The 11,582-nt window shown below is 39.6% G+C and overlaps 1 protein-coding gene across 1 annotated transcript; it reads left to right on the top strand.

Moving 5' to 3' along the window:
* Positions 1-5,229: 5,229 nt before the first annotated feature.
* On the top strand, positions 5,230-9,166 carry LOC137022682 (extracellular calcium-sensing receptor-like). Its single transcript, XM_067389117.1, has 6 exons — positions 5,230-5,444; positions 5,760-6,051; positions 6,160-6,963; positions 7,631-7,858; positions 8,032-8,155; positions 8,253-9,166. The coding sequence occupies exons 1-6, from the start codon at positions 5,230-5,232 to the stop codon at positions 9,164-9,166; spliced, it is 2,577 nt and encodes an 858-aa protein (XP_067245218.1).
* The last annotated feature ends 2,416 nt before the right edge of the window (positions 9,167-11,582 follow it).

Consider the following 11,582-nt stretch of genomic DNA (forward strand, 5'->3'; position numbering starts at 1 on the left):
GCCCTTCCTCCGTACCCTCTTGGGATCTGACTCTGGTTCTCACAGCTCTCCGGGGTCATCCCTTTGAGCCTTTGCAATCAGTCGACCTGAAACTAATGTCTCTTAAGACGGTTCTTCTGGTTGCATTGGCTCCCCTGAAGAGGGTAGGGGATCTGCATGCATTTTCGGTCAACGAAACGTGCCTAGAATTCGGGCCCGGTGATTCTCACGTCATCCTGAGACCCCGGCCTGGATACGTGCCCAAGGTTCCTACCACTCCCTTCAGAGATCAGGTAGTGAACCTGCAAGCGCTGCCCTCGGAGGAGGCAGACCCAGCCCTAGCTTTGCTCTGTCCCGTCCGCGCTCTGCGCGTTTATGTGGACAGAACGCGAAGCTTCAGGACCTCAGATCAGCTCTTCGTCTGTTACGGAGGCCAGCAGAAGGGAAAGGCTGTCTCCAAGCAGAGGATGGCCCACTGGATAGTGGATGCCATCGCCTTGGCGTACGAATCTCAGGGTGTGCCTTGCCCGCTCGGGTTGAGAGCCCACTCCACCAGAGGGGTGGCCTCTTCCTGGGCGCTGGCTCATGGCACCTCGCTGACAGATATCTGTAGAGCTGCGAGCTGGGCGACACCAAACACGGAGCCGGTATCCTCACGTGTACTCGCATCCACTAGTCGGTAGACGTGTTGTACCCGCTCTAAGTGTCGGCTTGCAATGACATTCCCGCCACTGGCCAGATACGTGCATACTTTCACTCCAGTCGTGTTCCCCGCTTGGCGAACCCTGTCGAGTTCCTCCGCCTCCCCCTTCGGCTCGGACATTGCGGAGTGTCTGATGCCAGGCCTACATCCGTCGCTGACGCTGTCTGTTGGCTGGGGCCCATATGTCGTGACCCCTCTACGTGAGCGGTCCCATATGTGTAATTTTCCACGGTTTAAAACTCCCTACAGGCCGAGTCCGTGTCTTTCCCTTAGCAGAGCCAGCTCTGCTGTCACCTGTCAGATGAGTCTCCCCCTACCAGGTGGAGCCATCCCAGGGACTCCATATGCGTACTGCCCCCCGGGCCAGTCCATATGTGTATTTTCCACGTAAATTCCTCCCCCATTGGGTAGGTAGTGGCCTCCGCAGCGTCCCTCTCGGGTTCGCTTCCCCAGTGTAGTCTAGTTTACTTAGTGGGTAGTGGTTAGACAGCAGTAGACTCTCTCGGTGTAAGCTCGCCCCCTTCACCGCCAGCCGGTGCTATGGGCGGCTGAGCTTGCGTTGGGCACTGGAAGGGGTTTCGTAACTGTGGCGCTTTAGTTGGGATCCCAATTCGTCGGTCACTACTGACGTACGTCGAACGTGACCGACTGAAAGGGAACGTCTCGGTTACGTATGTAACCATCGTTCCCTGAAGGAGGGAACGGAGACGTACGTCCCGTCGCCACAGTTTCTGTACCCTCGCTGTAGCGCGGACACCAGTTGTCTCCTCAGCGAAAAACAGAGTGCGATTGCATCCGCTTCCTATTTATATACACCTGTCGGAGGCGGTGCGCATTATGCAAACATCGCACGCCAATTCCATTGGCTTGTTTTAGTTTACACAAAGCTGATAGGGCTCTCTAAGCGATATCCCAATTCGTCGGTCACTACTGACGTATGTCTCCGTTCCCTCCTTCAGGGAATGAGGGTTACATACGTAACCGAGACGTTTTAGTGTGCTTTAAAGTCTGCGTGAACCGGAAGTTGCAAACAACTTTTCTCCAGTGCTGTGACATATTTCCAAGTGAAACGGAATATTGAATAGAGGGCAGAGTTTTACTTTAGCACTCCTCCTCTCCATATCTCACTCATAGCAGACTAATGGTTGCAGGGGAGTGGTTTAAGTGAATTCAACCCATGCCGTCTGTAACGCCACGCCAGCAGAGGGAGCCCTCTCCCGAGTACTGACTGTTTGCTGCTCCCTCTGCTTCATGAGTCACTTCCTGTTTTGTGGGACATTTAAGCATGGCTAGGCTATCAGGCCTTTGCGAAGTATAGGGCTGTTCGATTGCGGATTTTTTGGAATCAATTCCGAATCCTGTTTCTGGAATCGAAAGAATCGATTCCAAAAATTGATTCCTCATTGTTATTTTCAATTTTTTTTTAATGCCAACACCGTGTCTAACATTGTCACGTCTTACCGTGCCACACAGCAAGTAACTCTCTACACCGGGCGTGCAAAGCGACCGTTACAAATCCATTTGTCCTTCCTATTAGACATATTGCGACTGCTGCTTGGTCATCGTTGAGGCGAAGCCGGATATTTTATTTATTCCCATCGGGATAAAGGGGATAAAAAAAATTCAGCAGAGGCAGGGATACATAGACCAGAAGGGGGGAAATCCTAGGCCATTACACAAACATTTTTAGGGCCTTTACACATTCTTTGCGCGATTGTTGTTGTCGATTGATTTATTCTTTCTGTCCTAAACTACAACAAGCAAGATCAAACCCGGCCCAGTAACCGATTCTAAAATTTTGGTTGGGTCAGTCATTGCGCGTGATTGCCTACACAATGCTGAAATAATCATCCTACCCTAAACCATACTCTGTGTCACGACTGGATCCATTTATTTAGTCTAAACTTTATTTCTTTACAGGTGATGTGATTGTGTTGACAAATGAAATCGCCTACGTGGCCGCGGTTTGTGTTAAAAAAGAGGAGTCGATTCCCCTTAATGGAATCGATTCCGACCTTTGGAATTGACTCTCGATTCCCAACGCCTCGGAATCGAGGAATCAATTCTTTTTGGAATCGATTCCCAGCGAAGTATTGCCAGTTAATCTGCCTTACTGAGCGTTCATATCATCATTGTCTTGCTATCTTGTGTATGACCATTGCCTGTTTAGTTCTGTTTCTGCCTTTTGGATTTCCCCTTTGTTCTGTTGTTTGGATTGGACTGCCTCACTGTGTTTCAACCTCTGCCTGCCTCACGTTTATGCTATCTGCCTGTCGATTTGGATTTGTTTGCTGTGGATTATATTAAACGACTGCATATGGATTCTAACACTGCCTCAGCGTACTTACACCATCAAACTGATGTCATTAGAGAAGGGGCACCATTGCAGAGGGGAGGAGCATTTTCAGATTTTGATTAAATATTATGAAGCCAAACAATTTTTTTGTGTGGATTGACTTGCACGGATGAATTGTTCACCACAAAACTAGCAATTTGAGCTAACAAAATAAATAAGGTCAATTTTGATTTAATGTATACTTTAAAGGCACTGCACTTTGGCAATTTTAAGACATGGGACAGTCTTGCTCACTTATATAAGTGAAAGTGACGTTTAATAACTTTATATATTTAAGTTATTTAACTTTACCGTTGTAGCCTATGTGCTGACTTTGTTCGTTTGACTGAATTGTTTGCTCTATTTCTTATTGTATATCTTCCCTTTTACTTATACTTTTATATATAAAATATATTACTTGTATAATGGCTATTATTGATAATTAACACTGACATTTAACAAAAAGAGATAGGGTTGTGTTTTATGTTATATTTCATTTTATTACAGTGAAGATAATCGAAATATACACATATTCCCTGAACCACATATTAATGTTTAATATTTTTGAAATTGTAAACCAAAAGAGGCAGGATATATATATATATATATATATATATATATATATATATATATATATATATATATATATATATATATATATATATATATATCCTGCCTCTTTTGGTTTACAATTATATTGCAATATAATTGTAATATATATATTGTTATAAATACTATACGTGAAGATAATAAGTGAAGTTATTTATGATTAAGATTTCTTATATGAAAACTAATAGAGGCAGAGTGGTGTTTTATAACACACTTTGTTTTATTGTTGCCTAAAATATACATTCTGAGATAACCAAAACCAGAGCGAGCAGAGTGAGGTGTTCAAGTAGGTGCTGTACCATTTGCAAAATCACTGGAGAGTCCATTCTCCAGAGTCGAACTTGCCAAATCAGAACTTTGCGTACTTGTTATTGAGAAACACCTGTTGTTTTACATACAGAGATAATGAGAAAACAGGACACAGCTGAATGCAATCAGTGATAATGAAAAAAGGCAGAGGATGTTCGGAGATGAAGTCCTTGAGGGAGTAACAACAGTCTGTGATGGAGTGCCCTCTGGTGTTAATCATGGGCACTCTAGCTGGTGACTGTGACACAATTAACCCAATTAATCTGAGCTGAACATTATTAACCCTCATACTGTGTTGGTTTCCTGTTTACACTCATGGTGTTTGGGGCGACTGTATATATTATTTTAATAATACAATTTATATATATTTTTTTCCTTTACTTCTCATCTATATGTTTATGCTGTGTTTTGGATATGAAGAACATTGTAAATGCAAAATTCCTCAATTACACCATTAGCAGTATTAGAAATATAATTTTTTTATGAATTAAATATGATTATATATTAAATTATACAGTATCTCACAGAAGTGAGTACACCCATCACATTTTTGTATATATTTTATTATATCTTCACATGTGACCACACTGAAGAAATGTCACTTTGCTACAATATAAAGTAGTGAATGTACAGCTTGTATAATGGGTAGGTTTAGGAGGAGGGGTAATGTAGGGGGATAGATTGTACAGTTTGTACAGTATAAAAACCATTACGCCTATGGAATGTCCTCACTAAGATAGAAAAACAAACCTGTGTGTGTGTGTGTGTGTGTGTGTGTGTGTGTGTGTGTGTGTGTTCTGACATATATTACATCGTGGTGACCAAATGGCCCCACGATGTAATAAAAACCTGAGATCACCTACATTGTGGGGTCCAGCCAGCAGTCCCCATGAGGGAAATGGATTAATAAACATACTAAAAGATGTTTTTTTGAAAATGTAAAAATGCAGAATGTTTCCTGTGATGGTTAGGTTTAGGGATAGGGGTAGTGTAGGGGGATAGAATATACAGTTTGTACAGTATAAAAACCATTACTCCTATGGAGAGTCCCCACTAAGATAGCAATGCGTGTTTGTGTGTGTGTGTGAATTAACAAATTAATTTCCATTCTGCACTGGCATTTAACAATGATATTTCAAAAACATAATGATAATGAACCCACAATGACATATTCATTCCCAGGATAGTCCATGTGACCACCTGTTCTATAGAAAAAAAAAATGGTGCACAGTCCTCATAATAAATTAGGGAATGGATGGAGCTATGTGGCTCATACAGAGAATAAGGGGGAGAGATGCTGATCGCTCTAAATATCTGCCTGTATCTGTCTTTTACATTTATCCCTGCTGCTTTCAACTCTGACTCCTGTCAAAGCCAGGGACTCTTCAAGTTGAACGGGATGTACCAGGCTGGAGACTTTATCATTGGCGGCTTGTTTGAGGTTCAGCACCTCAAAGTCTTCCCAGAACTAAGTTTCAGAATGAAGCCAGAACAGCCCAAGTGTGAGGAGTGAGTGTGGAAAGCAAAAGATATGAGAAATTATGCAGACTGAAGAGTGTGAAAGGCCAAAATGGGATTAAAGAAAAAAAGGATGACAATAAGAGGGGGAAATGTTATTTAGCATATTTTTGTATTTAATTACACTAAATGTGCGTTACATACTGAAATCAGTTATCCAATACTATGTGTGTAGTGTTCAATTAAAACTGTAATAACTACAGATGAATGCAGATTATTTCATATTGTGATTGTGTAAATCCAATGATTTATTTTTAATATAAATGTACATTGTCACTGAATATACATATATATATATATTTCTAGATTTTATATGTCAAGTTTCCAGCAGGCACAGACCATGGTTTTCGCTATAGATGAGATCAACAAGAATCCAAAACTGCTGCCTAACATCACTCTTGGTTACCATCTTTATGACAACTGTTTGAAGCTTGTAGTAGCATTCAGGGCTGCTACAACTCTTATAAGTGGGACAGAGGAGACATTTTCAAACCTTAATTGCACTGGCCCACCACCAGTAATTGCTATTGTTGGGGATCCTGGGTCAACTCATTCTATTGCAGTTTCTAGTGTACTGGGTCTGTTTCGTGTTCCTATGGTAAGATATGATATGAATATAATAATAATGTTAACATAATAATGAAATTCTTTCTTTCTCTTCTACCCAGCCTAACCCTTCTGTTGCCTTTATGTCTTTCCTAAGTAGATTAGCTACTACGCCACCTGCTCCTGTTTGAGTGACAGGAAAAAGTACCCTTCTTTCTTCAGAACTATTCCCAGTGATGCCTTCCAGGTGCGGGCTATGGTTCAGATCTTAAAATATTTTGGATGGACCTGGGTTGGTGTTCTCTATAGTGACGATGACTATGGTATCTATGCTGCCCAGTCCTTCCACCAGGAAATGCAGCGGTTTGGAGGTTGTGTGGCTTTTTCTGAAATAATGCCCTATGATAATCACAGGGACATTCAGCGCATAGTGGCAGTGATAAAGGGCTCTACAGCCAGAGTAGTAGTGGCATTCTCAACTGATCTGTTACCCCTGATGGATGAGTTGTTACTGCAAAATGTGACAGGCAGGCAGTGGATTGCAAGTGAGGCTTGGAGCACCTCACCTGTGCTCCACCTTCCACATTTTGTACCCCTCGTTGGAGGCACGCTGGGTATCGCCATCCGTCGAGGGGAGATCAAGGGACTTCATGAATTTCTGTTACACGTTCATCCTGACAGTGATCCAAGAAATAATATGGTGAGAATCTTCTGGGAGAACATGTTTGGGTGCAAATTTGAGAATGGAAGCAAAGATGGAGAAAAAATGTGTACAGTCCAAGAAGATTTGAACAGCACAGTTAATGAATATAATGATGTATCAGAGCTGAGGGCCTCTTATAATGTGTATAAGGCAGTTTATGCCCTGGCACATGCACTTCATGACCTGATGCAGTGTGAGGAGGGGAGAGGACCATTTAGTGAGAACAGCTGTGCCAACATAACCAACCTACAGCCGTGGCAGGTAAAACCCACAGAAATAGGGCCTACAGCTTACGGTAAAAAATATACATATATATATATAGTACTGTGCAAAAGTATTAGGCCACCCCCAGCTTTGTTGTTTTAGCAATATTTTAATGACCATTCATATTTATCATATTTTTGGTCTTTATTATGATACAAACAGAAAATACAGGAAATATGTACATAAAATGTAAAAAATAAATAAATAAATAAATAAATAAATAAAAATAAGCAAAAATCACTAATCAGTATTTAGTGTGACCTCCTGGACATCTTATATTTTCTCAAAGAAAAAAATCTGAGAAAATGCAGTGCTTTTCCATTGCATTAGGTTTAAGAGAGCCACGTTCCTGCTATTGCTCAAGTGTAAGGGGAGGTCACTAAATTCTTGCCACTTTAGGTTTTTTTTTTTTTTTTTTGATTACTGCAATCAAATTTCATGTATTTTCTGGTTATATTCTAATAAAGACTAAAAACTAATTATATATTGTCATTATACCATTGCTAAAACATCTAATGGTGCACACTCCAAGTTCAGAAATCAATGTTAAGTGGTCTCTTAATTTTTTCCATAGCTGTATATATGTATATATATATATATATATATATATATATATATATATATATATATATATATATATATATTGTTTTTATAACCTGTGCAGATGGTTCACTACCTACAGAAAGTGAACTTCACCACTGGCTTTGGGGATCATGTGTCATTTGATGAGAATGGAGATGCTTTGGCCATCTATGATGTGATGAATTGGCAGCCAGGCTCTGATGGGTCGATCGTTGTTCGTACAGTTGGTGTGGTAGATGAAGGGGCAGCAACAGGGAAGGTGCTCACACTGGAGGAGGATGCAATATACTGGAACTTTGAGACAAAAAAAGTAACTTACATTTCAACTTAATGCCATCCTTTTTGCAGAAGTGTAGTCTTAATACTGTACAAAGATAAGATAAGACAAATTAGAACAAATAAATGAAAAGACCAAGCTATTTATTATGCTACATAGATAGTCACAAACATACAAGTGAGTGATATGTATTTTGTCTTTTTTAGCCTCCACGTTCTGTTTGCAGTGAGAGCTGCCCCCCAGGAACCAGACGTGCAACAAGGAAGGGCCTACCTGTCTGCTGTTTTGACTGCCTGCCATGTGCAGATGGAGAGATTTCCAATACATCAGGTGATATGCAATATTTAAATTCACATTTGCAGAATTCTGCTCAAAACATACATATTTATATATTACACAAATCTTTTTTCATACACAATTCTTACAGATTCTACTGAATGCACAGTGTGTTCAAAAGAATTTTGGTCCAATCCAGAAAAGAATCGCTGTATCCCCAAAGCAGTAGAGTTTCTGTCCTATGAGGATCCACTCGGCATCTCTCTGACCACTGCTTCCCTGCTTGGCACCTGCTTCTGTGCTCTTGTGATGGTCATCTTTGCTCACCATCGTAATACTCCTGTAGTACGTGCCAACAATTCAGAGCTCAGCTTTCTGCTGCTGTTGGCACTGAAACTGTGTTTCCTGTGTGTGCTGCTGTTCATTGGTCAGCCACAGTTGTGGACGTGTCAATTAAGACATGCCATGTTTGGTATTAGTTTTGTCCTGTGCATCTCCAGCATCCTGGTTAAGACGATGGTGGTAATAGCTGTATTCAAGTCATCTCGACCTGAGGGTAAAAGTGCTATGAAATGGTTTGGAGCAACTCAACAAAGAAGCACAGTAGTGGTCCTCACTGCAGTCCAAGTCGTGATATGTGCAGTGTGGCTCTCAACTGCCTCTCCAACACCCCATAAAAACATCCTGTATATCAGGTCTAAAATAGTATATGAATGTGCTTTTGGCTCAGTGACTGGGTTTGCCATTCTCCTGAGTTATATTGGACTCCTGGCAGCAGTAAGCTTTCTGTTAGCTTTTCTAGCAAGGAATCTCCCAGATAACTTTAATGAAGCTAAATTCATCACCTTTAGTATGTTGATATTCTGTGCTGTGTGGATTGCATTTGTTCCAGCATATGTGAGCTCACCAGGGAAATATGCAGTGGCTGTGGAGATATTTGCCATTTTAGCTTCTAGTTTTGGATTACTTGTAGCCATATTTGCCCCAAAGTGCTACATCATTATATTACATCCAGAGAGAAACACTAAAAAAGCCATCATGGGAAGAACTGGTGAAAATAAATAATTACACATGCTGACTGTAACATTTTCTTACATTGGTATTTCTGGCTTTGAATATCCAGCTTGTAGGAGCTTTAATAGTTGGTAATAGACATGTATCAACATATACTTTTAAACACTGTCTATTTCTCACTCTATTGCTTTGTATGTTTTCTAATGTATATAACATTACAATAATATTGATTACCATACCAATGCTTCATATCATTATTAAAAAAAAAAAAAAAAATGAAATGGGACTTGTGAAGAGATGATCCATGAAAAACAGGTATAAAAAAAATAAACGGGTATAAAGAAAATATGCAGATTTAAAGATCAACCATTGCTGCATGCAACATGACTGTTAAGCATTAGGAACTGTTGTGAATTAGCTCAAAGGGGAGATATTAATCATTATTCATAACTCATTATGATTATTTATTATGATTAATCTTGAATATTTAAAACAGTTAATCAGATTAACTTGATGCAGTGGCAAGCGATGACTTTTTTAATAGGGTATGATGCTGAGTGGTGGGTGGTAAAAAGTCTAGCCGATGTAGTTACGTTGAATGGGTTTATTAACAGTGTTCTCTAGACACTGTTAGTTTACTCAGTTGCTTAGTCATGACACATAGCAACACAGCGAAAAGTATTTCTAATATGTTGGACCTTTTATTGAGAGTAGCCTACATTTACCTGTTAAGACGTGCCTTCATAAGCACCTGTAAGAGTTTTTGTGATGTTTGAGTCGACGGAGGCGCGACATGCGAAAGGTGCGTTTGCAAAATATGCTGTATTTTTGTTAGTCCACTAGTTGCCGCTAGTGTCACAGAAACGACATACTTCATCTTTAAACATATCAATTTAGGACACAGATCTAAATCAGACACATCAAATAAGAACCACCATGGCATAAATTTATGTATAATATAATTAGTATTAGCAGCCAATTATAAATAAAAAGTCAAATGTAGGCTAATTATAATAAATATAAGTAGGCTGTAATAAATAAAAATATCTGTATACTTTAAAAAAAAGTTGAAATTATGCAAACTGATGACTTTAACAAACGCACCACAGACTATCGATTATCATCCTCTGATAGTTACAGTAGGACTGTCTTAAGCAATTTATAAGTTTTCGTAATAAAAAACAAACAAACATACTTTTCCCTATGGAGAAAATGAAATACTATGAAAATAGTTTTAGTTGTGATTTTATTCCCCTATTCGATTTAGTCTAGTTAGTTTTATATCAAATACAATGTGATATAAATTAAAATTTTATGTTTATAAGCAAGTGCTGAACGCAGTTGGACATTGTGGTGTATTAGAGGTAAAAATGATATTAATACGGTTCAGTTTCTCGCACAAACCAATAGTTTCATGTCTTAGGACATCAATGTGTCGTCATGAGCCGCAGGGTTTAATTTGGATTTGTCTAAGCATGTTTTATTTACTCTTATAAAGATGTTCCCATTGACCCACATTATACGGCTGACAGACCGCAATGGTTGGAGTTAAAAATCATCATTTGTGTTCTACTGAAGAAACAAAGTCACCTACATCTTGGATGCCCTGAGGGTAAGCAGATAAACATCAAATTTTCATTTTTGTGTGAACTATCCCTTTAATATCGATTGCTGAGTCCGTGAATAGCTTGGGCATGCAGAGCATTCACAGCTTATACTGCACACCACTGACTTGATGTAGCTACATTGACATTACAATCAATCAATCAGTTCATCCTGTGAACACTCAGTATTGATTATTAATTCTAAGAGAAGGGTATTTTCATGGCCACAGAAAAATAATTATTTCTTAGCAATTAGAGCGCTTAGAGCATGTAACAATATCTAGATAATTTAAGTGACAATTTATTCGCAGACAGGGAGTCAGAACCAAATATGTATTGTGTTTTATTAACTAAATCACGAACACATAACAAAACTAACAAACACATACACACAAGTCACACGTACATAGGTAAAATGAGAAATGATGTGAAATCGGAAGTGGGAACAGGAAAGAATAATCAGCTTATCATTACAAAGCTCCTTTGTTAACAAAGGGGGTTAACAACTTTAACTAACTATCAGTAATTTAGTATATCATACAATACTTGCATTATGCCTCAGCTGTTTGAAGAGCATCCAAATATACTGTTGCAGTAGAAAGTCCTGAGAGTTCAGTCCGATGGCGCTGAAGTTGCAGTCGATGTCTTCTGCATTGAATGAAGGAACGATGACAAGCTAGCATGGTTAGTTTGACTCTTAGAGGGAAAAAGAGTCATCTTCTCTTCTAGGTAAGCACATGGTGGGGGGGGGGGGGGGGGGGTGCATACATATATTAGGGCTGTCAACGTTAGAATGTGATTAATTCAAAATCCTTAATGCGTAAAAAAAATAAAACGCAAATAAATTATTATGCAAAACGTAA

This window comes from Chanodichthys erythropterus, chromosome 7 (assembly GCF_024489055.1).
Source record: "Chanodichthys erythropterus isolate Z2021 chromosome 7, ASM2448905v1, whole genome shotgun sequence".
NCBI classification, from domain to species: domain Eukaryota; kingdom Metazoa; phylum Chordata; class Actinopteri; order Cypriniformes; family Xenocyprididae; genus Chanodichthys; species Chanodichthys erythropterus.

What these genes read in the sequence shown, in the direction of transcription:
- LOC137022682 (XM_067389117.1), top strand. Translation starts at nt 5,230, where the DNA reads ATGCTGATCGCTCTAAATATCTGCCTGTATCTGTCTTTTACATTTATC. An exon ending in GTCTGTTTCGTGTTCCTATG is followed by an intron (nt 6,052 to 6,159) that starts GTAAGATATGAT and finishes TTTCCTAAGTAG; the next exon opens with ATTAGCTACTACGCCACCTG. An exon ending in CCAACCTACAGCCGTGGCAG is followed by an intron (nt 6,964 to 7,630) that starts GTAAAACCCACA and finishes TAACCTGTGCAG; the next exon opens with ATGGTTCACTACCTACAGAA.